A 22,427-nucleotide genomic window follows, 5' to 3' on the forward strand; every position below is an offset into this window, starting at 1 on the left:
TTCTTTTACAAATTTAATATTACAAATGTAATGTGTTATATATCAATTTTTTTATTTTTTTCAGTAACTTTTTTTCAAGGTATATTCTATTACTATTGTAATTTTTTTTGTTTATAAATTTTTTCTAAGATATATTTTATTATTATTACAATTTCATTCTTATGAAAAATAACAAAATTTTTAATTTATTTTTTTTCTTTTTCATGTATTTTCTTACATTTTTCATATTTTACATAATAAATTGTTCAAGATTACTAAAGTGAAAGTATGTTAATATTTATTTTATTATATAATTTATCATTCAATAATATATATTTTTATTTTTTTAATAAAAACGTAATTTATTTTTATTTAATATAATCTTACAGGTGTATAAATATTATTGTAAACAAAAATATCTAAAGAAAAGACAAACTTTTTTTACTGTTTTTAGAAATTTTATTTTTTAGTGACAACTATATATATATATTTTATATATGCTATGAGTTTAAAATATTTGAATATAAATTAAAAAGAAATTAATTTATATATATATTAAATAAGTAAAATTATTTAGTGCATCGTACAAGTTATAATCTAGTACATAATATATATTATATACTAAAACAATCATTTAATTTTAACTTTGATAATAAAATTCTTATAAAAAACCTAATCCAATAAAACATCGGGATATAATCTTGATCCGTGGACAGATCTATGCATTTGCAAACCAATTAATCCCAGTTTCCTTCACAGCTTCTGCAGGAACATCTTCCATCACCTTCTCTTGGCCCTTGGGATAATATATCCCTGTCCGATCGTGAGGAACCCAGCAACTTCCATCATGATTTGCCGCCATGCTCTTCTTCTTCACTTCCTCAGCCTCCACCTTCATGGAATCTCGTATTGTATCAGCACAACTGTTGCCCTTGCTGTAGTGTTTTCTTATTGTTGGCCTGTTTTCTCAATGCAAATACAGCATCATGCAATAAGAAAAATTAAATTAAACATGCTCAGCCATATCTAATTTTGATTCAAGGGAAGAGGGTTCCAATAAAATATTTTATGTTTGAAAGATGCATGCACTTATGATGGAGTCAAATATTCGGGTGTTTAAAGTATTTTAGTACTAAAAACAAATATTAAAAGACGATACGAAATAGATAAACACAAAGATTAAAATACTACCATATTAAAAAGATCATAGACAAACGTTTTTAACTCATTAAACTTAAAGATATAACTTGGCTATTTGGGGTAAAAGTGGAAAAACTTACTTGGAAAATATGGAGTTCATTGTATGTGCTCCTCTAGTAAATGTTCTTGCCATGTGTGTGCTTTATCTCCCAAGCACAAATCCAAATAGTGCTGAAGTATTGGGCAACTTGCAGTAGGTCATATAGAGGGTAATCAGGAATGGCAATTGGCATTGATAACTGGGATGGAATGCCAACATTTAATCCATTTCTCTCTTTTCGATGGGATTTTAGTTAGGGGACCGTTTCAGCTTTGGTCATTGTCAGTTTCAATGCTCTTTCCAGGGTTATGCAGAAATCGATTTTGATCAAAAAAATTGATCAAAAATGGGTCTATAAATTAAATCAATTTTGATTTTTTCAGTTATATATATTAAATTGATTTGGATTTCGGTTAAATCGATTTAAGCGGTTGATTTTCAGTTTTAAGATTATGAACTGAATTGACTAAAAAAATTGATTAAATATTATTAAAATATTTTATATTTTTATTAATATAATTTTAATATTCTTTTTTATCTTTTATATTTGAGTATTGCTCACTGATTTAGAATTTATGTATTGCTCACTGACTTAGACTTTATAAAGCTTATCTGTTGCTCATTGATATTATTTAATACATAAACTTACTATGTATTGTGTATTATTGACTAATTTAGAGCTTTAGACTAAATTTACTGTATATAAAGCTTGTGTTTATGAAGCTTGTGTTTATGGGAGAATCTACACATTTTCTCATGTAATCTTACTATTAGATATTTGATTCCAATATTTGATTCAGAAAAATCTGATTCCGAGAAAAACTGACAGATTTTCAATAGTACCTAAAGTCCCGGAATCAAAACTCCACCTCTTCCTGTGGTATTCTAGGATTCCATGAGGAGAAAGTAGCATCATTTTCAAAATCGACCTAAATAAAAAATTGTGAAATAGTTGTTACCATTTTGAAAAGTATGTTTGAAAATGAACACAAGTCAGTTGTAAGTTTTTGTTGATAAAAAAGTTGGTTTATTTATAGCGTTTAGCATAAAAAACGTCTTTAATAATCCTTTAGAAAAAATTGAATGAGATTATTCGAGGTGTTTCTAGTCAAAAAGTTGATTTATTTATAGTGTTTAGCATGAAAAACCTCTTTAATAATCCTTTAGAAAAAATTGAATGGAGTTATTCGAGGCATTTCTAGCTAAAAATATTTTGAATAATCTTCAAAAATTTTTATAAAAAGATTGTTGAAGGCGTTTTTTGTCAGAAATGCCTTAAATAACCTTTATTAAATTTTTTGTAAGAAATTATTCAAGACGTTTTTTGTTTGGGATTATTCCATACATTTTTTACTAAAAACGCCTTAAATAATCCCTTACAAAAATTTTAGTAAAGATATTTAAGGTGTTTATGGCTAAAAAAGCCTTCAATAATCTACTTTAATTTTTATGAAATGTTATTCAAGGCATTTTTGCTAAAAATATCTTGAATAATATCCAATTTTTAGGGTTTAGGATTTAATGTTTAAGGGATTATTCAAGGCCTTTTTTAGACAAAAATATCATTAATAATCCTAAAAAAAAAAGGAATGATTATTCAATACGTTTTTGCCAAAAAAAATATCTTGAATAATCCTCTAGTAAAAAAATTGAAATGAATTATTCAAAGCATTTTTTACTAAAATTACATTAAATAATCCCTTATTAAAAATTTAATGAGGTTTATTCAAAATGTTTTATGGCCAAAAAGGCTTTGAATAATCTTCAATTTTTAAGGTTTAAGGTTTAAGAGATTATTTAAAACGTTTTCTAACCAAAAAACTATAAATAATCTAAAAAAAACTAAAAACGCCTTGAATAATCTCCTATATTTTTTTGGATTATTTAAGGCATTTTTTGTCAAAAACACCTTGAATAATCCTTTAGTCAAAAAATTGAAAGGAATTATTCAAGACATTTTTAGCGAGAACCGTCTTAAATAACCTCATTCAATTTTTTGTATAGAATTATTCAGTGTGTTTTTTTATCAAAAACACCTTAAATAATCTAAAAAAAAAAAAGAGATTATTGAAGGTATTTTTTTTTATAGAAAATGCATTAAATAATTCCCTTTAAAAATTGGAGAGAATTATTTAAAATGTTTTTGTGAATAATTCCCTTCAATTTTTATGAGAGGATTATTCAATTTGTTTTTTGCTACAAACACCTTGAATAACTCCATTTAATTTTTTGTAAAAATTATTCAAGGTGTTTTCTGGTTAAAAATATATTGAATAATCCCCTTTAATTAAAAATTAGATTATTTAAGTTATTATCATATATACCAATGAGATTATAGTAATTATTCAATATTTAATATATATGGATTCTTCCCAATAAAACAAGCGAATCTGAACAAGAGATGTCCTAAAAATAAAAGAAAATCCTAGGTATTGTATTTTTTTAGGGATCACACTTTCCTCTGAAATCTACGATTTTATGAATGAAACACCAATTGAAGACAAAAAATAAGAAATCATAACTGATTATATTGAAGAAATTGACCAAAACTGAAAAGATTAATTCAATTTGATTTTCTCAAATTTCTAGTACTATTCAATCGATTTGATTTTATTTGTAGATTAATTCTGATAAATCAATTTTAAAATTTTTCGAACCAAATTAATCGAATCGATTGATTGTTCAGTCCTAGCTCTTTCTAGATTAGGATTAAGATAAATTTTTTTTTCTATTTTATTCCTTTATTTTTTCAATTTTTCTAATTGTACAATTTTGCTTAACCTATGTTCACTATTTTTTAAATATCGAAATAATAGAGCATTTCATATACAATAATTACATAATAATTAATCAATTATAAGTCTAAAATATAGAAATAACAATATGAGATTTACAATTTTTATCTTTGTATAATTCAAGATTACATATATTTTAATTTACAGCTAAATTTTGATTCAATAGTCAATAGATATATTTGTTTTACCCGATATTCTGAAACTATCTTGGAACCAAGGGTGATGATGGTTCGATTCGAATTAGATTCAGTTTGATTTTTTTAGATATTGTAAAATATTATGAAATTTTAAAATCCGATCCAAATGTAAACTAAATCTTCATTTAATCCAAACCGAATCAAATTAAATTTTATCAATTTGATTTAATTCAGTTTATCGATTTTTAATTTTTAATTTATATATATACTATTTTAATATAAAATTTTAATATATTTAAATAGATTTTGACATAAAATTATTATTTTTATTTTATAAAAATTTAAAAAATATATAAAAACTAAGAAAAATATATAATTCGGTTCAATTTAATTTTTTTAAAAATTTTTTACTTTGATTTGAAATTCGATCCGAATATAATATATACATTTAATATCTAAACTTGATCCAAACTAAATAAAAAAATAATCCAAATTGAACTGAACACTATAATTTTGAATTAATTTTCATATTTTTTAATGTTTTTCTCACTCCAACGCTGAAAAACAAAAATTTAAATGCCTAAATTAAAACTAAACCAAATGGCCTACTCAAAGAAAACTTAATGACCTAAAAAGCTTATGGCCTAAAAACCAATTAAACATTGGCCCAGAAACAAACAAAAAGGGCTTAATGAAGAATCAAGCAGAGATGGCCCAAAGATAGAATGGCCTATTAAATAATATATTGGATGGCCCAAAATGTGATTTCATTTAATCCGAAAATGAAAAAAAAAAAAAAAAAATCACCTAGCTTCGTGCATGGCTTCCAGGGGCTATCACAGGATAGGTTAATGACTTTAAGATGACTTAGCTCTGATATTAACATGTAGATTTAATCAAGAATAATTAACACAAAATTAAAACGAAACAAAGAATAAAAACAAAGTATGTACGTGCTTGAATAGAATAATTAATTTTATACATTTTATAAAGTTTTAGTTTAGTTTTCTTCTAAAATTTTATATGATGTAGATTTCTATGGATCAAGTGAGCATGGCATTACCAAACACCCCATAGGATATTTTGGAATAACCACAGAGATAAGCAGAAGGGAGTTGGCCAACTTGCTTCTTCAATATTTTTCTTACTTCTGAAGAAGACTGTTTTGGTTCATTTCAAGTTTTTAGGTATATATAAAATAAGAATTCGAATCTTACCGCTCCATCTCTTATTTTATGAAAAAAAAAAAAAACAGTTAAATAAATTTTTGATCTGTCGTTTTCATGTATTTTAACATGTTATTGATGAACTTTGATATTAAATTTATACTTATCTTTTATTTTAGTTTAAAAGGTTACAATCTAAAAATAAAAAATAAAATTTTTTAATTTTATTCTTTTTCTTTTGATGTTATCATTAGGATTTTTTTAAATTGATGAAGATCGTAATGTTAGGGTTGAGACTCCAAAAACTAAATCATTGAACAAAATATCAAATGCCTAACTTAGAATGAAAACAAATACTAAAATCTAGAAGGTAACATCCCAACTTATTAAAAATTTTAAAATAGTGGTCTAAACGAAAATCTCAATCATTTTCAAAGAAAATATATAAAATCAGTAGCTAGTTTTCTTATTGTCCTGACCACAATAGGGCCTTATAAATCAAGATCTTTCCAGGAAAATTTGTTTAGGATAAGTATAAAAGGAATCGAATTAGCCTTTTTTTTATTGCATAATTATAAAAAAAGTCTATAAATTATGATTAAATTAATTTGTAACCCGTGTGATGCACAGATTATTTTTATTTTATTTAAATATTAATAAAAATATAAATTAATATTATTTAATTATTTACATGTTGAAAATTATATAAAATATAAACAAATATAATTAAGATATCAAATCATAATAAAAAATAATTTTAATTTAAAAAAATTGATCAAATTTAAAATATGAATTTGATGAGGAGGAAGTATAGAAAATTACAAATTTTTATACAAAGTAATAATTAATGGGTCATTTATATTATATATAATATGATACTTTGTTGTTTGGTTACTATTAATTATCAAATTACTACTCAATTTGTAGAAAAAACGACATTGATATAAAAATAATTGATATAAAAGTAACTGAATATAGAAAAGAAGTTCTTAGTCTTTTACTCTTATCTTAGATGATTGAATCTCTACTTCTTCTTGCGAAATCATCTAATAAAACACAAATCAACTGATTATTTCACAAACATATAAATAATATAGTTACAAATTACTATTTTTCTAAAAAAAAATGATGGGTGACTATGACTGCGAGTGAAACGATAAAAAATTTTTATTGACGCCTTTCATTGTTATTTCAGATATAGAGTTGAAAATAATAACAATAAAATAATAGATAATTGTGACTGGAATTGAATTTTTAAAATAATCTAATGATAAGGAAATTAAAAAATAAAACTTGTCTTTTAAATTCAAAATAATAAAAGATAAATCCAATCAATTTTAGTGGAGATATGTATTTAAAATTTATGATGCATATAAATATATATATATTCTTAAAATTTTGCTAAATTTAAAAAGAAAAATAAATTCTAAATTTGATATTTTTGAATTCAAATTTTGTACAAATTTTTAATTTTTCATAGATTTTCTTTTTGAATTTAAATAATTTATTAAATGTAATTATTTTATAAATCAATTTTAGAGATAATATATCTATGAAAATTTTAAATTTAAAAAGATATTTATTTAGATTATTAGAAAATCCTAAAAAATAATATATCTAAATTAGATTTTGTTACTAATTTAAAATTTATCTATATATATATTTGGATAATTAAATAATATATAAAAAGTGGTCATTCATTTAAAATTTGAAAATTTTAGATAATTAAATAAAATTTTAAATATATATTTTTTTATAAATGACCTAAAATTAAGAAATATCTTAGGTGTCATTATAGAGAAATTTTAGAAATTTTTTTATTTGTCAAAAAAAGAAATCATCCACCAAAGCATGTATATTAATTTTTTACTATGTAACTTTGTATGTTATAATATATATATATATATATATATATTTATTTATTTATATTAGATTGGTACTGGTTTGAATTCTTCCTAATACCTCTATACCTTTTATAGAAAATGGAAATTGTTGATTAATAAGAGTAAAATTGACTTTGGCCTTGGCATTAGCTCAAACACTAAATAGTTCTACGAGGTTGGTTATTTCACTTTCAAATTTCAAAATTTACAAACCCAAAAGAAGTAGAAATGTTAAATTGTCTTAATTTTGCTTTAAAATAAGTTTCAAATACAATTAAGATGATAGTAGATTTTCGATACTAAAAAGAAAACCTATTTGAATTACATCACATAATTCTTTTTTAAATTGGTGGCTATAAGAGACTTGCATATGATTTTCCTTTAAATTACATATTCGTAGTTGTTGGGAGGGTTGGTTCAAGTATATATTTGATCATTCAAAGAGTTGAATTTATTTTTGAGTCTGATAAGAAAAGTCATCTCATTGATCTTTTGTATGCATAGAGAGAAATTGTAGTTCATTAAAAGGTAATGTGAGACTATCATATATGGACTTGCTTATTGAAATTCTTTTATCCATATATTTTTCAATTCAAGTTAATTATTGGATATATTTGTTTTGATGAATATTAACTCTTCAAGGTGCTAATTCATTTATCTAGTCTCATTGAATTAATAGGTCAAAGATAATAAACTTAAATAATCATATAAACTTAAATCTCTAGAGTCACCAAATTGTCATATAAATACTAAATAAAAATATTATCAAAATCAATACAACTATCCTATTTGTTATAAATCTATCCCAAATGCTATTTCATTTTCTTCCATCTTTCTTGGCAGCAGACTTGGTGACCTTGGCACTATATTGATATTTCTTTTCAACAATCTTGATGACACCAACAGCCACAATTTGGCACATGTTATTGATAGCAAAATGTCCAAGAGGTGGGTACTTTAAAAAAGTTTCTAAAACCATTCCTTGCCTAGAAGCTAAAAATTTTAAAAAGGTTAAGAAATATTTAGAAGCTAAAATCAAGAGAAAAAAAAAAAAAGACAAAAGTGCCTTGAAAATTCGAAATAAAGGTATCAACTTCTTTGAAAACCAATGAGCCAAATTTTACAGCTCCTTTTTATGATTCCTTTACTGGCCTGCACATGACTACATCTGATTATGGACTAAAATAAGTAAATAAAAATATTTGAGATTTTTGTACTAAATTTATACTCTAAATATTAAATAAATAAAGAGTTGAAAGATAAAAAATATTACCTGATTGAATGTATTGATTAAGAGAATAGATGTTCAACATATGTAAATTAAGAACTAAAAAAATTCAATCTCATTTGCTACACCAATTAATCGTTTAACCACACTTGTTTGCAGTATGAGTTTGCAGATTGGATACGTCAAACTAGAAACAAAAGCTCCTTCACTGCAACCGAAAGATGATGATGCTGAAGCTTCTCAGTAACCTAAGGCTGAAAGTACTGATGTCTCCAATATGGAAATAAACTCCATAGAAACAAAAGTCCCTTCACCAGCTGTGGATGAAACTAATGCATAAATTAACTTGGATGAAGCTAGAGTTATTTTATGGTTAGAGGCATTATTCATTTGATCCCCTTCTCATTGGTGCACCAAATCATTTTTTCCAATTTGTAGATGTTTATCTAATCCTATCTTAGTTGTAAAGAGCTATACTTTTGAGCTATAATCCTGAACATTAGAAAATAGTTGGTTGCTCAACTGGCTTTTCCAATGATTGAATGAATTTAGAGAGAAATGCTTAGTAGTATAATGAAGTAACCATTTGCTAATATTCATTATTTTTTTCCATTTTTTCTACCTATTCATTTTGGGTAAGAAAGTAGAAAAAAAATTTAATGTAATGGTTGAAATATAAAATAACACGTTATTGAGGTAATGATGTTCGTAGGTAATTTTACATTGAGGATCAAACGTATATTAAGGATTTGAGCAATGGTCGGTGGGCTTTTCCTCAAGTTTTCACTGTAGATATAGATATGGTTTGCTTTTATTATTTTATCATTATTTTAAAGATAAATTATTTTAAAATTAATTTTAAATTAAAAAGAGATGATGTATAAGAGAAAAGAATTTCATTAAAATTTAAATTGATTTTTGATTAAATTTTAAAATTTTTAGATAATTTAATAAATTTTAAAATATATGTTTTATAAATAATTTAAAATTAATAAATATCTTATGTGTTATTATAATAAGAAATCTTAAAAATTAATCTTATGTGTCAAAAAAAATTATCCATTTAAGTATCCACGTCAGCAAATATTACTTGATAACTATGTATGTTATAATATAATATATATATATGATAATTATTTAAATGTTTATTCTTTTATTATAACAAATTAAAATTTTCAACATTTATTTTTATAGATTAAATTTGTATTAAACAAAAATTAATTAACTGTAAATATTTATTTTTATCTAATTAAAAGTTTAATTCAAAAAAAAATGCTTAAAGACTTAATTTGATAAATATTAATATTGAAAGGTTTATATGATTGTAATAAAATGATTGAGATTTTAATAATTATTTAATTTTTTTAAAATAATTTTTCTATATTTAAGCCTTTTTTTTAAGTGAAATCACCCAAAACAACAATAATAGTATTAAAAAAAAAAACTAATTTCTCATACTCCTAACTTTTTTTTTTCACATTTTAAAATTTTTTTATCTAAAATTGTTTGAAATTACATTTTAATTATTAAAATTAAAAATTTAATATTTGATTACGAAAATGTATTAAAATCTGATTGAATCAAATGACCTGATTGGAAGGTTCAAATTCACCTTAAACAATTTGATTGCTTTTCAAGTGGTGTTAAAGTAGCAGGATTTTAACGTGCACATTGACTGAGAAAATCAAATAAAAAAGCCTGATGTGATGTGCCAGAGAAGCCGTAGATACGACGAAAGTTCGCATCAATTCAGATTTAATTTTGAAATAACGCATGTGAGCCACGTGTAAACACGTAAATCTTCTTATCCACTCCAACCAAATCACGGTTCCCTTGTAACTTTATCAGTTACAGTAACGAATTTTTCTTTTTTTTTTTTGTAAATAACTGACATTATCCAATCTCTTTTATATATAGAAATATATATATATATATATATATATAGAACAAACTTCTCAAGAGAAAAAAAAAAAAAAAACCAGAAAACATATACCTTTTTCAGTTCTACATTTAAAAAATATAACTAATTCATTTTTAAATTTAATAATTAAATAAATTTTAATTGATATCTATAAACAATTGACTTGTCCATCGGTCACGAACTGAGTCACGAGGTTAATGAAAACGTTTTTTTCTCACGTGCATCAGTACATCAACGTGTCAAATCACAAACCAGATCTTTTTCAGTTTTATTCTCAAGCATAAATGGGTAAATTTATGTAATTTTTTCTTAACATTTATTTAGGTTTATTTGTTTTTGAACACTATTTTTTACTGTTATATTGTGGATAAGTATTTATCTTATAATTTGAATTAATTTTTTGTACAAGTATTTTTGGTTGTATATTATTGATAATAATCAATCATCATAATTTTATCAACTCCAAATTTTAATTTTTAGTTTTTATTGGATTATTTTTAAATAATGGACTAGAATAAGAGAATCATACCTATAATTTAACTTCGAATTTATTTTAAAAAATAAGAAAAAATAAACAAAAAGGATTAAAAATAAAAAAATTAAAAGATAAAAAAAATAGTTGAAAATATCAAAACATAGAGAATATGCCTTGAAATAAACCTTTCTTAATTATTACTCAAAAAGTTCGTTACTAATAATAGAATAAGATAAAATAATCATAAAACAGACAAAACAAAAGTCTCTCGGACCAAGCAAGCCGCAAGTGGATAAGTCTTCCTCTCACCAACCCCGCAAAATACGACTTTCCTACACGTCACCCACCAACCGGTCCGCCCCATTGGATAAGGATCGTTCCTCGTTCTCCCCTTCACTTTTCCCTCTATGTTTAAACAGTCTCTCCCTCTGAATTTCTTCTATTCCAATTCCATTATCAACCAAAAACCTTCTTTCTTTTTCTCTGCCAATCGTTTTATACCGAATCTCATATTTGGATTTGGAGCTTTCTTGGCTTAGAACAAGGTTTCGAGCTTTGGGTTGTTTTGGCTTTCAAGATTTGAGTTTTGGGTTGACTTTTTTTTCTGATTATGGCGAGTGCTATCGGGATGATTGGTGGGAACGGCTCTTTTTCATGGATGCAAGTCAGGGGCAAGGGAAAGGAGAAGACTGTGAACAGAGTTAGATTTTGCTGTTCTGCTTCTTCTGTTATAGATCCGTACAAAACTCTCAGGATCCAACCTGGTGCATCTGAATCTGAGGTCAAAAAGGCCTTCAGGCAACTTGCCCTTCGGGTACATTCAATTAATCCCATCTTTCTTCCTTGTTCTTGCATTGTTTTTTCTAATGAAAGCTTTATTTTGTTTTCAATGATTTGGTCATTGATGGGTTTTTTGTTTTTTAAAATTTATTTCAGTATCATCCGGACGTTTGCAGAGGAAGCAGTTGTGGGGTTCGGTTTCAAACGATCTATGAAGCTTATGAAGTATGTTCATCTTTACTTTCTATAAGACAGTAGTGTTAAAATTATTCTTGGTATCATTAAGATTTGTTGCGTGTAGTGTGGAGATCAAATTGTTGATCTGATATTGTGATTTGCAGATTGTGATGAGTAATTTGAGAGGCAAGTCGAAGGAGTCCCAAATGTTTGAGGCATATCATGATCAAGGAATCGAGAAGACAATGAAGTACGCAGATGGGGAGTTGTGGGAAGAATGGATGGGATGGGAAGGAGCTGGAATTCGTGACTACTCATCCCATATTAATCCTTACATTTGAACAAAACTGTATATTTAGAACCAAAAATGGTGGTTGTACCTTTGTATATATAAAATGATTGTGGGACGAGTTATTTTTCTTTGTATGTATGTGGCTTAAGCTGAGAACAATTTATTGATGCTCCAATTGATGCTTCCATTTCTTGCCCTAATAACTCTAGACATGTTCAAAATTAGTTTTCAATTGAATTAGTAGATTAAATTGATTTAATTTGATTAATTAATTGATTATTAAATTAATTTCGATTAATTATCAAAAATAATTTTTAAAAAATTTTAATTATTTATTAATTAAACTAAAAAATTGAATTAATCAAAACTTTAATAGAAATCTTATAAAGTTTATATATAAAACTAAAAAATATATAAATTTCATCATTTTATTTTATAAATTTTTAAAGTTTTTAATTCAATAGTTTGATATTTGAATTTTTTGTTATATGATTTCATTAAATTTATTTTAAATATGAAAAATTAGAAATTTAAAAAATAATTTAATTTAATGCATTTATTATTTGATTAATTTAAAAATTAAATCCATTGATTAAATTAATTTTGTTCTTTAAATTTTGAAACTAAAAAATTTGATTCAACAAAAAAAATTATTTAATTAATTTAATTTTAAATAATTAAATTTAAAACAAATTAAATGAATATTTCTAATTTTAAGCTTTCAACTTATTTCCTTTTTTTTTTTTACATTTTTTTAATTTTTTTTTACAAAAAATGTCATAGTGTAAGAATAAAATATAAAAATTATAATTGTTAAATTTTAAAATTTGAACCTGTTAAATATTAGTTTTTGAATGTAATTTCATAAACCAAAAGTTAATTTTTTATTTTTTTATGTTGATCACACAATTTGCAAATCTAACGTACAGTTTAACAATCAATCATGAGAAAATAGTAAAAAAGAGCGTGCAAAAAGCAATGGGCAAACTGAAGCCGAAAGGAAAAGCGGGTTTTGGGCCATTTCTTTTGTTTTGGTCCATTGGCTAAGAATTTTCTTAAATGACCCAAACATAAAACGACTTCAAAATTTCAAATCCAATTTTTGATTTGATGGGGTTAGGGAAGGAATACACCAAAACGAGAAAAGATTGGTGATGTAATAATGGCATATTACAATGCATCCTACGTAGATGTCATGTGACATTAATAATGTGCTTGCCCAATTGTAATGATATAAATGATTAAAATTGAATGAGTGGTTCTTTCTTATTTCTAAAATTATTGAATTTGGAGAAAAAATTACAGGACTATCTTAATTTCCTCATTTTTCTTAATTTATTTTAGTTTTACTGCATATGGAAAGAAAAAGGTAAAGAGAATTTATTTCCCTCTATGATTCTATTGATTGTTTATTTACTACTATTTGCTCATATTAAGAACACTGAACTTAAAAGTATTCATTGATCAGATGAGGTTAGGAATTGATAACCTTTAGGGGTTTGCTCGTGGCTAAATTTGGCCATTTCTAAAAAAGATTCGTATGTATCATGTAAAATATAAATAATTTATATAATTATATTATGTTTTTTATAAAAGTTATATATTATAGTTCGCATCAAATGAAATATATTTTTTATTTTATTAAATTTATATATATTTTTTATTAAAATTTTAAATTATATTATCTTCATGTATTTTTTTTATCATTTTTGTGTTTTATTTTTGTATTATATTTTAGAGTATCATATCTAATTAAAAATTTGATTAAATTTATTATTATTTAATATTTTAAATATTACTTTTATATTATATATTAATAGATTTTTTAATATTTTAATAACATTTTAAAGATGTTTAAGAATTAAAATTAAATAAAAATTAATTTTTATAAATAAAATAATAAATCTAGTCAGATCAAATTTAACTTAAAAAGTTTTATCCAAATCTAACTCAGGTTAGTACATGTGTAGGTCTACAGCAATTAAGCATTTATACTTTTGGTTTTTAAATTCATCTATCATAATAATCAAAGCTTAATCTAGCGGTAGTTTCCATTTAATCCGAAAATGAAAAATTAAAAAAAAATCACCAAGCTTCATGCATGGCTTCGGGGGCAATTACAGGATAGGTTAATGACTTTAAGATGAGTTAGCTTTGATATTAACACGTAGATTTAATCAAGAATAATTAACATAAAATTAAAACGAAACAAAGAATAAAAACAAAGTATGTATGTGCTTGAATAGAATAATTAATTTTATATATTTTATAAAGTTTTAGTTTAGTTTTATTCTAAGATAGAGGAAATAATTGAAAATACCAAAACATGGGGAATGTACCTTAAAATAAAACTTTCTTGATTATTACTTAAAAAATTTGGTACTAATAATAGAATAAAATAAAATAATCATAAAATAGCCAAAACAAAGTTCTCTCGGACCAAGCACGCAGCAAGCGGCCACCCACCAGCCGGTACGTCTCGTTGGATAAGGACCCTTCCTCTCTCTCCCTCTCTCTACCCTGCACTTTTCCCTCTATATTTAAACAGTGCCTCCTTCTGTAGTTCTTCTATTCCAATTCCATTATCAATCATAAAGTTGCTTTCTTTTTATCTGCCAATCGGTTTATATAGAATCTCATATTTGGATTCGGAGCTTTCTTGGCTTAAAACAAGGGTTCGAGCTTTGGGTTGTTTTGGCTTTCAAGATTTGAGTTTTGGATTGACTTTTTTTTTTTTTTGACTATGGCGAGTGCTATCGGGATGATTGGTGGGAGCGGCTCTTTTTCATGGATGCAAGTCAAGGGAAAGGGAAAAAAGAAGACTGTGAACAGAGTTAGAGTTTGCTGTTCTGCTTATTCTGCTATGGATCCGTACAAAATACTCTGGTGCCTCTGAATCTGAGGTCAAAAAGGCCTTCAGGAAACTTGCCCTTCAGGTACTTTTAATCAATTCCATCTTTCTTCCTTGTTCTTGCATTTCTTTTTCTAGTGAAATTTTTATTTTGTTTTCATTAATTTGATCATTGATGGGTTTTTTTTTTTTTTTTTTATAATTTCAGTATCATCCGGACGTTTGCAGGGAAAGCAATTGTGGGGTTCAGTTTCAAACAATCAACAAAGCTTATGAAGTATGTTCATCTTTAATTTCTATCAGACAGTAGTGTTAATTTGTTCTTGGTTTCATTAAGATTTGTTGCGTGTAGTGTGGAGATTAAATTGTTGATCTGATATTGTGATTTGCAGATTGTGATGAGTAATTTGAGTGGCGACTCGAAGGAGTCCCAAATGTTAGAGGCATATCGTGATCAAGGAATCGATGAGCCAATGAAGTACCCAGTTGGGGAGTTGTGGGAAGAGTGGATGGGATGGGAAGGAGCTGGAATTCGTGACTACTCATCCCATATTAATCCTTTCATTTGAACAAAACTGTATATTTAGAACCAAAAATGGTGGTTCTCCCTTTCTATATATAAAATTTAAATCCAAGTTTTGATTTGATGGGATGGGAAGGAATATACCAAAACGAAAATGACATATTAATTTCTGATGGCTTTGCTTTGGCCACGTAGACATCATTTGACATTAACAATGTGTTTGCCCAGTTGCAATGATATAAATGATTTAAATGAGATTCAGTTTTTATAAATAAAATAATTAAAAGTGTCAATAATTAACTGAAAATAAAATAAAGAAAAACTTAATAGAATTGTAATCAAATGAGATTAAGTGAAAAAAAGAAAAGACTTATAAAATTGAAGCTTCCAAACACGAGATCGTTGCACAAAAGTGACGTCAATATAATGAAATTGACGGTTGAACAATCAAATAAATATATATAAATTTAATTAAAAAAATTTTATAAATAAATTAATATTATTTAACTAACCGTATATAAATTTACATATTAATAATATATTAAATATAAACTAAAAAAAAAAGTTAAAAGTTGAGTTCTTTTTTTTTTTTTTTAATTTATAAAATTTACAACTCCCTTGCTTTTGTTATTATAAATTTAGGCTTTTTCGGCCAAAAAAAAAAGTTTAGGTTATAGATTTTAAATTTTAATTGTTAACCTAAATTAATACTGAAAACATACTTTTCCTAAAATTTAAAAATAATTACTGCTTTATTAATACTCAAATAAGGTAAAGTGATTTTTTTATGCAAAAAAGATTTTTGTAAATTTGATAATTTTAAACAAAATAAATGATATGAAATGAAAAAAAAATATTAAAACAATGTGATCTAAAATTTTAATAAAAATTATATAAATTTAACAAATATAATATTTCATATATAACATATAAACAGAAATTATAATAAAATAATAATCATATTTTACATATATTTAATATCAAATAAGTAAGTATGAATATATAAATTCCCATAACCAAATTTGTTTTCTTTTCTAATTTTTTTTACAGAGAGTTTGTGTATTTCAGAAAAAAAAAAAAAAAAAAAGCCGCATGTTTTTTGTCTTAAAAATTACTAATCAAATATCCTTTGCTTCCCAAACAAACCCAGACGTAGTATTCAGACCACGCAGGACCAACAAAACCAACAAAACCAACAAAAACACTCTTGGCATCGAAACCCCCCTTTTTCTTTTATTAAAACCAAAATTTTCAATCATAGATTCTTCATCAAGATTATCGTCTTAGCTAATTGAGTAAAAATTACACCGCTTCTCCTCAACTTTTTAAACAGTTTTTTTTAATAAATAAATTAAAATATTAATACATGAAATTTCGTAATCGAATCGGAGTTTCTACCTTTCTCACTAAATCTTCCTCTTCTCAATAATCCGCTGCTGCCAAGGTACTTTTCCAAATCTAGGGTTTTTTTCCTGAATTTTTTATGTTGTTATAATTTGATTTACTAATCCAAAAATTTATTCGCAGCTTTTTGTTGTTGCAACTTGATTAATTAATCAACGGCTGTGATTAAATCTTCTTCACCTTCCTCTGGGAGTTAATCTTTGTTTATTCATTCGAGGTAAGCTAGTTTCTTTCTCCTTGGAACAATTTGATTTTTTGTTGCTGTTTTCTTTTATTTTTTTAATTATGCTTGAGTCTTGAGTTGGAATTTAATGGATTTTGTTCTTTATTGTCAATTTTATTTATATTTTTTTATGGTTCTGTTTAGTTTAATTATAAGGCTATGGAGGGAAGTAGGCTAATTTTAAAGTAGCATTTTAGGTGATATCCTGATGATTAACTTTGTCACTCTTTTGCTGAATTATTCATGGTTTAATAGATTTTCGATCTCAGGCTGCGTAAAAAGTAAATTTGTTATGGTTTCTAATTCATTAACAAAGATGATTAATCTAATTATTAAATTGATATTCAGGCTTTAAAGTAAAACGGTCTTTGGGTTATGATCGTTTGTATACACATATAATTGAGTAGCTTTTCGACTTTGTTGGAAAAGTGGGCTTCTTAAGACCTAAAGCCATTTTTTATCCAGGGTTTTATGAGAACTTGTTTTTATAGTGTCGTGATTAACTGGTTTTGTTATGTGTTTCAGAATAATATGTCAATGGCGGACCTAAAAGAGCGTCTGCTTCCGCCGAAACCTCAATCGGCTGTAAACCTTAGAGATGCTTCTTATCGGGCATCTGCCTCTGGACGCCAACCTTTCCAAGGCATGGATTTATTGGGGTTAAAGAAGCGGGGCCAAGGACTTCGATCTTGGATCCGTGTTGATATATCTGGGAATTCCCAGATCATTGAGGTTGACAAGTTCACTATGATGCGTCGTTGTGATCTACCGGCCCGGGATCTACGGCTTCTGGATCCTTTGTTTGTTTACCCCTCAACAATCCTCGGTAGAGAGAAGGCTATCGTTGTAAATTTAGAGCAGATACGGTGTATCATCACTGCTGATGAGGTTCTACTCTTGAATTCCCTTGATAGCTATGTTTTGCACTATGTTGTGGAGCTACAAAGGCGACTAACAACTGGAGTAGGTGAGGTTTGGCAATCAGAGGGTCCTGAGTTGAACAGAAGAAAAAGCAGTAGGGGTTTTGACAATATATATGGGAGCACATCCCCTGATTATTTGCCCTTTGAGTTTAGAGCTCTTGAAGTTGCTTTGGAAGCTGCCTGTACATTCCTTGATTCACAGGTGTGTGAAAGGAGACTAAAATGTCTTATTGTGTTTGAATTAAATGAGTGATGATAAACAAATGGTACTTCTATAAATATAAACTTGTTGTCCTAAAATCATTCACCTGAGAATATAGCTTGCTGAAAAATGGAGGGCTTGAAAATTTTTGTTCCAATTCATGAATTGGAGATTGGACCTTAAAATAGCATGTGTAGTATGAACAAGTATCGGTTTTATTTGAACTGATTAAAGTTTTATACATTTAGAATTTTTAGACTCAACAACATCCTCTCTCTCTCTCCATCTTCCCACCCCTCCTCTTTTTGTCCACAAAAGTTACAACCTTCATACCCCTTAATATAAATAATGTGCTTTTGTTTTGTGATTAAGTATCAATTTTTATTTGATGACTTAAAAAAAATTTTGGCTGGAAGATACATCAATTGCAGATTTGTTTTTTGATTGTTGGGGATGGTTAGCTACTGTAAAGATTAAGGAAAATAAATAAGGCATATAACACCAAGTCATATGAAATAATGTTGCATGTTCTTGATACTTGCCTTTGGCCGTGTTTTTCATCGTTATTTGTTGGGTTGTAATACACTAATATAAACGATGTGGAGAAGAGCATTTCTTTTTGCTTTATTTGGCTGCTATACTGAAATTCCTGGCTGCAAAAGATCTTTTCTGTGTACATGCACATGATTGTTAAGCAAATTCTCCCATTAGCTTTACTGTAGTCTAAGATATATTTCTTTGTTATTTCTTTAAGGATTCTTTTAAAATTCAATTTTGTCATGGTCCTTGTTACTGAATAATATTTTCATTGGGGGAATTTGCGCTGAACTAGTCTCCATATTTTTTATGGTCTTTTTGAGTCTCATCTGACTAGACTGGCACATAAATACACATTCTTTAGCCTGTTAGGGATGACTGTTAAGTTTGGGATGTTCCATGTTGGAGATTAAAAGTGCTCTCTGGAGAACTTGTATTCAGTTACTATATCTTTCCAGCATCATATTTTGATGGTTTGGTTGAGTTTCACCTTGAACTAGAAGACACATAGATATCGATAGGGTCCATGATATTTTTAAATTTACCTTTGAAGATTCTGAATTGGAAGGTATTGTAAGATGTAAGAAATTTGACTGGTAGGTGAAGCTAAACATCACTGACATGAGTTGTATTCTAGTACCTTTCATCTATATGGTTGTCCAGAGAGATGGCTGCTGGGCAGGTTGGTTGGATCGAGCTGGTTGTTTTGGATTGGATCATTTTAGGTGTTGACTTCTGACCTTTCCCGATCCTTTCAGCTGTGAATCATGAAGTTTTGAAACTGGGAAGATGCGTTTGGATATCAATGGCAGATTTTTTTCGCTAGCTTTCTTGAACTTTTTATCTGGAGCAACCTTATATTCTGTTGAAGTAACAACATATCAAAGGGGAAAAAGCTTCTTGAGACTGGAGTTTAGTTGTCTATGGTATGAATATTGAAAATTTGAGAATTTGAGTATTTCTTTTTGAGTGGGGACAGCAACTGAAAGAACCCAGAGTTTTGAGACCTTTCCCATCAAGTATCTTCTTCCAAAGAATCATGATCACCTGTCATGGTGGATTCCAAAATATATGGGGCCTGCTAAAGTGGATTGTTGAACACCTCTGCAATTGTTGCTTGTACTAGCAAGAAATCTTCTTATGTATGAGAATGAGAGGTTGAATAAACAGCAATGAGAACCTTGACACTTGAAATCTGTGTAGCTTGAGAATGAATTAATTCAAAGAAGTAAACTTTAATATGCAATTTTACTGTGAATATTCCTGCCCAGGCAGGTTGCTTGGCTTGGAAGAAAGGCAGCTAATTGCCAATACTGAACTTCTAGGATCTGTAACTTTTGTTTATTTTTTCTCGAATCTTAGATGACTTGGATGACATGTATGTTTTCTTGTATTTCTTAAAATAAAGTTGTTTATTGTGTCCCAGCCCAATATGCCGCAAGTCAGTCACAGCACTCAGTAACCCTTATTTCATAGAGAGAATATTTTATAAATTCTGTGTCCTAACCTTTCATGCTCTTACTATAGTTTGTTGTGCTGTCACATGTTTTCAAACACAGCTCCTCTATGATATCTTATTTTTTCACTTTTCTTTGGAGCCCTCCCAAGTATTTATTAGGTATGAACAAGAGTATGGATTTTAACAATCTTGGTGGATGCAGAGGAATTATCAGATGAAATGTGTGGATTTGCTCTGATAATTGAACTATCAAAATTTGACATCTAATATTGTATTTTAACCGTGTCCATAATCTACTAGTTGGACTGCTGGGTCCCCTTTTTTTACTGTCAATATTTTCTGTTGTTTGCATTTGTTTACTTTTGAGCATGTTGGTAACTCATTTGATGTTCCAAAGGCAGCAGAATTAGAAATTGAAGCATATCCACTATTGGATGAGCTTACATCAAAGATCAGTACGTTAAACTTGGAGCGTGTCCGCAGATTAAAGAGCAGACTTGTTGCCTTGACTCGAAGAGTTCAGAAGGTTTTAAAGTATTTGCATTTCTTTTTTTGTTCTCTCTCTCTCTCTCTCTCCTTCTTTTTGGCAGGTAAATGATAGCCTTGCATCTTCTGACACTTTTCCATTCTTTGGGTATCCTTTTAGGTTAGAGATGAGATAGAGCAGCTAATGGATGATGATGGAGATATGGCGGAAATGTATCTTACTGAGAAGAAGAGCAGGATGGAGTCATCATTTTATGGTGATCAATCTTTGATGGGATTCAGATCAAATGATGGCCTCTCTCTTTCTGCTCCAGTTTCTCCTGTTTCTTCACCCCCCGAATCCCGCAAACTGGAGAAAAGCTTGAGCATTGCAAGGAGCCGCCATGAGAGCATTAGGAGTTCAGAGAGCACTACAGAAAATATAGAAGGGCTGGAGATGTTACTGGAAGCATACTTTGTTCTCATTGATAGCACCCTAAATAAGTTGACTTCGGTATGCAGAGCCCTTATTGCTAGTCTAAATCTTTTTCATCTTCCTTTCTCTTGGATGGATACAATATTATTTTCTTCTTGTTTCAGTTGAAGGAATACATAGATGACACAGAGGATTTCATCAACATTCAGCTGGTATGCTATTTTTCCTCCTTGATAGAAAAGTTTGTTACTGAAGTATTTATCTACAAACCTAAAGTGGAGAAGCTAAAACCCCAAAGCCCCGTTGCCATTAGGGTCCCACCCACCACACTGGCACTGTGCATCCAATTGGCAAGTGATATATTGATTCTTAGATTGCCATCTGATTAGCACATTTGTTGAAAATTGCTTAGACTGGAAAAATTAACAGGATGAAAGCTTTGGATCTTTGCCAACTTTATTATGACGCTAAGAACATGATTGCAGGACCTAGAATTCAACTATATTCTAAAAACTAGCCCTTCCTCTTTCTCTCTTCATGTTTCTTGATATTTCACCCCCTCCCTTCCCTCCACTGCTGCTACTGACGATCTCTTCCTTTATAATAGGATTAGATAGAGAAGTAATGATTTCTGATACTACGTGGGTAACTTTGAATTGTGCAAATTTGTCAAAAAGCATCTGACTTTCGATTTTTATGGACAAACTTTGGCTTGCAGGATAATGTTCGAAACCAGCTGATCCAATTTGAGCTGCTACTCACAACCGCGACATTTGTTGTTGCCATTTTTGGGGTGGTAGCAGGAATATTTGGCATGAACTTTGCGATACCTATGTTTGATGACCCAGATGCATTTAAGTGGGTCCTCATCGTTACTGGGGTTTGTGGGATCATCATATTTTGTGGCTTTGTGTGGTTCTTCAAGTACAGAAGACTTATGCCTCTATAAGGAAACAAAAGAGAAGGCAGTTTTTCCATCATTATTGTTATCAATTATGTACCCTGTATATGGAACGAGAGAAACTCCAAAAAGATGGGTCTCATTTTAGAGCCAATTCTTTTGTTGCAGTCGCACATCTTTAACTGTACAATAACTTCAGCTCTAGGAAATGAAATTTTATTGAATTTTTTCTTGTTGTGTGGTTAAAGTTATACCATAGCTAATCCGAGAAAATAAGAGTGTAATCGATCGAGTTTGAGTCGATATAATTTTAAGTTTGAGTTTGAGCTCAGTTTTAAATTTAAGATTTAAAAGTTGGCTCAAACTAGATCGAATTTTATTTTTGTAATTCAAACTTAACTTGAGATAAAAATCGAGTTATTCGAATTCG

General features: G+C 27.8%; 3 protein-coding genes and 1 pseudogene across 6 annotated transcripts; 3 read left to right on the top strand and 1 right to left on the bottom strand.

The window, feature by feature from the left end:
• Positions 1-567: 567 nt before the first annotated feature.
• Positions 568-1,312, bottom strand: LOC111275423 (F-box/RNI superfamily protein). The gene is made up of 3 exons (XM_089755856.1): positions 1,260-1,312; positions 1,205-1,212; positions 568-945 (listed from the first exon to the last, which is right to left on the bottom strand). The coding sequence occupies exons 1-3, from the start codon at positions 1,310-1,312 to the stop codon at positions 698-700; spliced, it is 309 nt and encodes a 102-aa protein (XP_089611982.1). The 3' UTR covers positions 568-697.
• A 9,835-nt stretch (positions 1,313-11,147) lies between these two features.
• On the top strand, positions 11,148-12,207 carry LOC111318503 (chaperone protein dnaJ 8, chloroplastic-like). Its single transcript, XM_022921365.2, has 3 exons — positions 11,148-11,638; positions 11,761-11,829; positions 11,946-12,207. Exons 1-3 carry the CDS (start codon positions 11,435-11,437, stop codon positions 12,120-12,122), a joined length of 450 nt encoding a protein of 149 aa, XP_022777100.1. The 5' UTR covers positions 11,148-11,434; the 3' UTR covers positions 12,123-12,207.
• A 2,482-nt stretch (positions 12,208-14,689) lies between these two features.
• LOC111318504 (chaperone protein dnaJ 8, chloroplastic-like) lies at positions 14,690-15,639 on the top strand (annotated as a pseudogene). Its single transcript, XR_016334232.1, has 3 exons — positions 14,690-15,009; positions 15,133-15,201; positions 15,317-15,639. The product of XR_016334232.1 is annotated as a chaperone protein dnaJ 8, chloroplastic-like (transcript).
• An 883-nt stretch (positions 15,640-16,522) lies between these two features.
• Positions 16,523-22,221, top strand: MGT1 (magnesium transporter 1). Of its 3 annotated transcripts, none has more exons than XM_022858997.2 (7): positions 16,523-16,891; positions 16,975-17,068; positions 17,600-18,199; positions 20,593-20,729; positions 20,847-21,174; positions 21,261-21,308; positions 21,704-21,890. In XM_022858997.2, the coding sequence occupies exons 3-7, from the start codon at positions 17,606-17,608 to the stop codon at positions 21,707-21,709; spliced, it is 1,113 nt and encodes a 370-aa protein (XP_022714732.1). In that variant the 5' UTR covers positions 16,523-16,891; positions 16,975-17,068; positions 17,600-17,605; the 3' UTR covers positions 21,710-21,890. The 3 variants fall into 3 exon arrangements, with proteins under 3 accessions (XP_022714732.1, XP_022714730.1, XP_022714731.1); XM_022858995.2 differs by having other exon boundaries at positions 16,528-16,891; positions 21,815-22,221; XM_022858996.2 differs by having other exon boundaries at positions 16,530-16,891; positions 20,593-20,721; positions 20,842-21,174; positions 21,815-22,221.
• Positions 22,222-22,427: the final 206 nt, after the last annotated feature.

The sequence above is a fragment of the Durio zibethinus genome, chromosome 26, assembly GCF_047325235.1.
Source record: "Durio zibethinus cultivar Kanyao isolate XHJ-2024 chromosome 26, ASM4732523v1, whole genome shotgun sequence".
Classification (NCBI taxonomy): Eukaryota; Viridiplantae; Streptophyta; class Magnoliopsida; order Malvales; family Malvaceae; genus Durio; species Durio zibethinus.

Bases quoted from the DNA above. Each gene is read 5' to 3' on its own strand.
- LOC111318503 (XM_022921365.2), top strand. From the start codon at position 11,435: ATGGCGAGTGCTATCGGGATGATTGGTGGGAACGGCTCTTTTTCATGG. The intron at 11,639-11,760 runs GTACATTCAATT...AATTTATTTCAG, and splicing joins TCAGGCAACTTGCCCTTCGG to TATCATCCGGACGTTTGCAG. The intron at 11,830-11,945 runs GTATGTTCATCT...TGTGATTTGCAG, and splicing joins CGATCTATGAAGCTTATGAA to ATTGTGATGAGTAATTTGAG.
- MGT1 (XM_022858995.2), top strand. From the start codon at position 17,606: ATGTCAATGGCGGACCTAAAAGAGCGTCTGCTTCCGCCGAAACCTCAA. The intron at 18,200-20,592 runs GTGTGTGAAAGG...GATGTTCCAAAG, and splicing joins GTACATTCCTTGATTCACAG to GCAGCAGAATTAGAAATTGA. The intron at 20,730-20,846 runs GTATTTGCATTT...CTTTTAGGTTAG, and splicing joins AGAGTTCAGAAGGTTTTAAA to AGATGAGATAGAGCAGCTAA.
- LOC111275423 (XM_089755856.1), bottom strand. From the start codon at position 1,312: ATGGCAAGAACATTTACTAGAGGAGCACATACAATGAACTCCATATTT.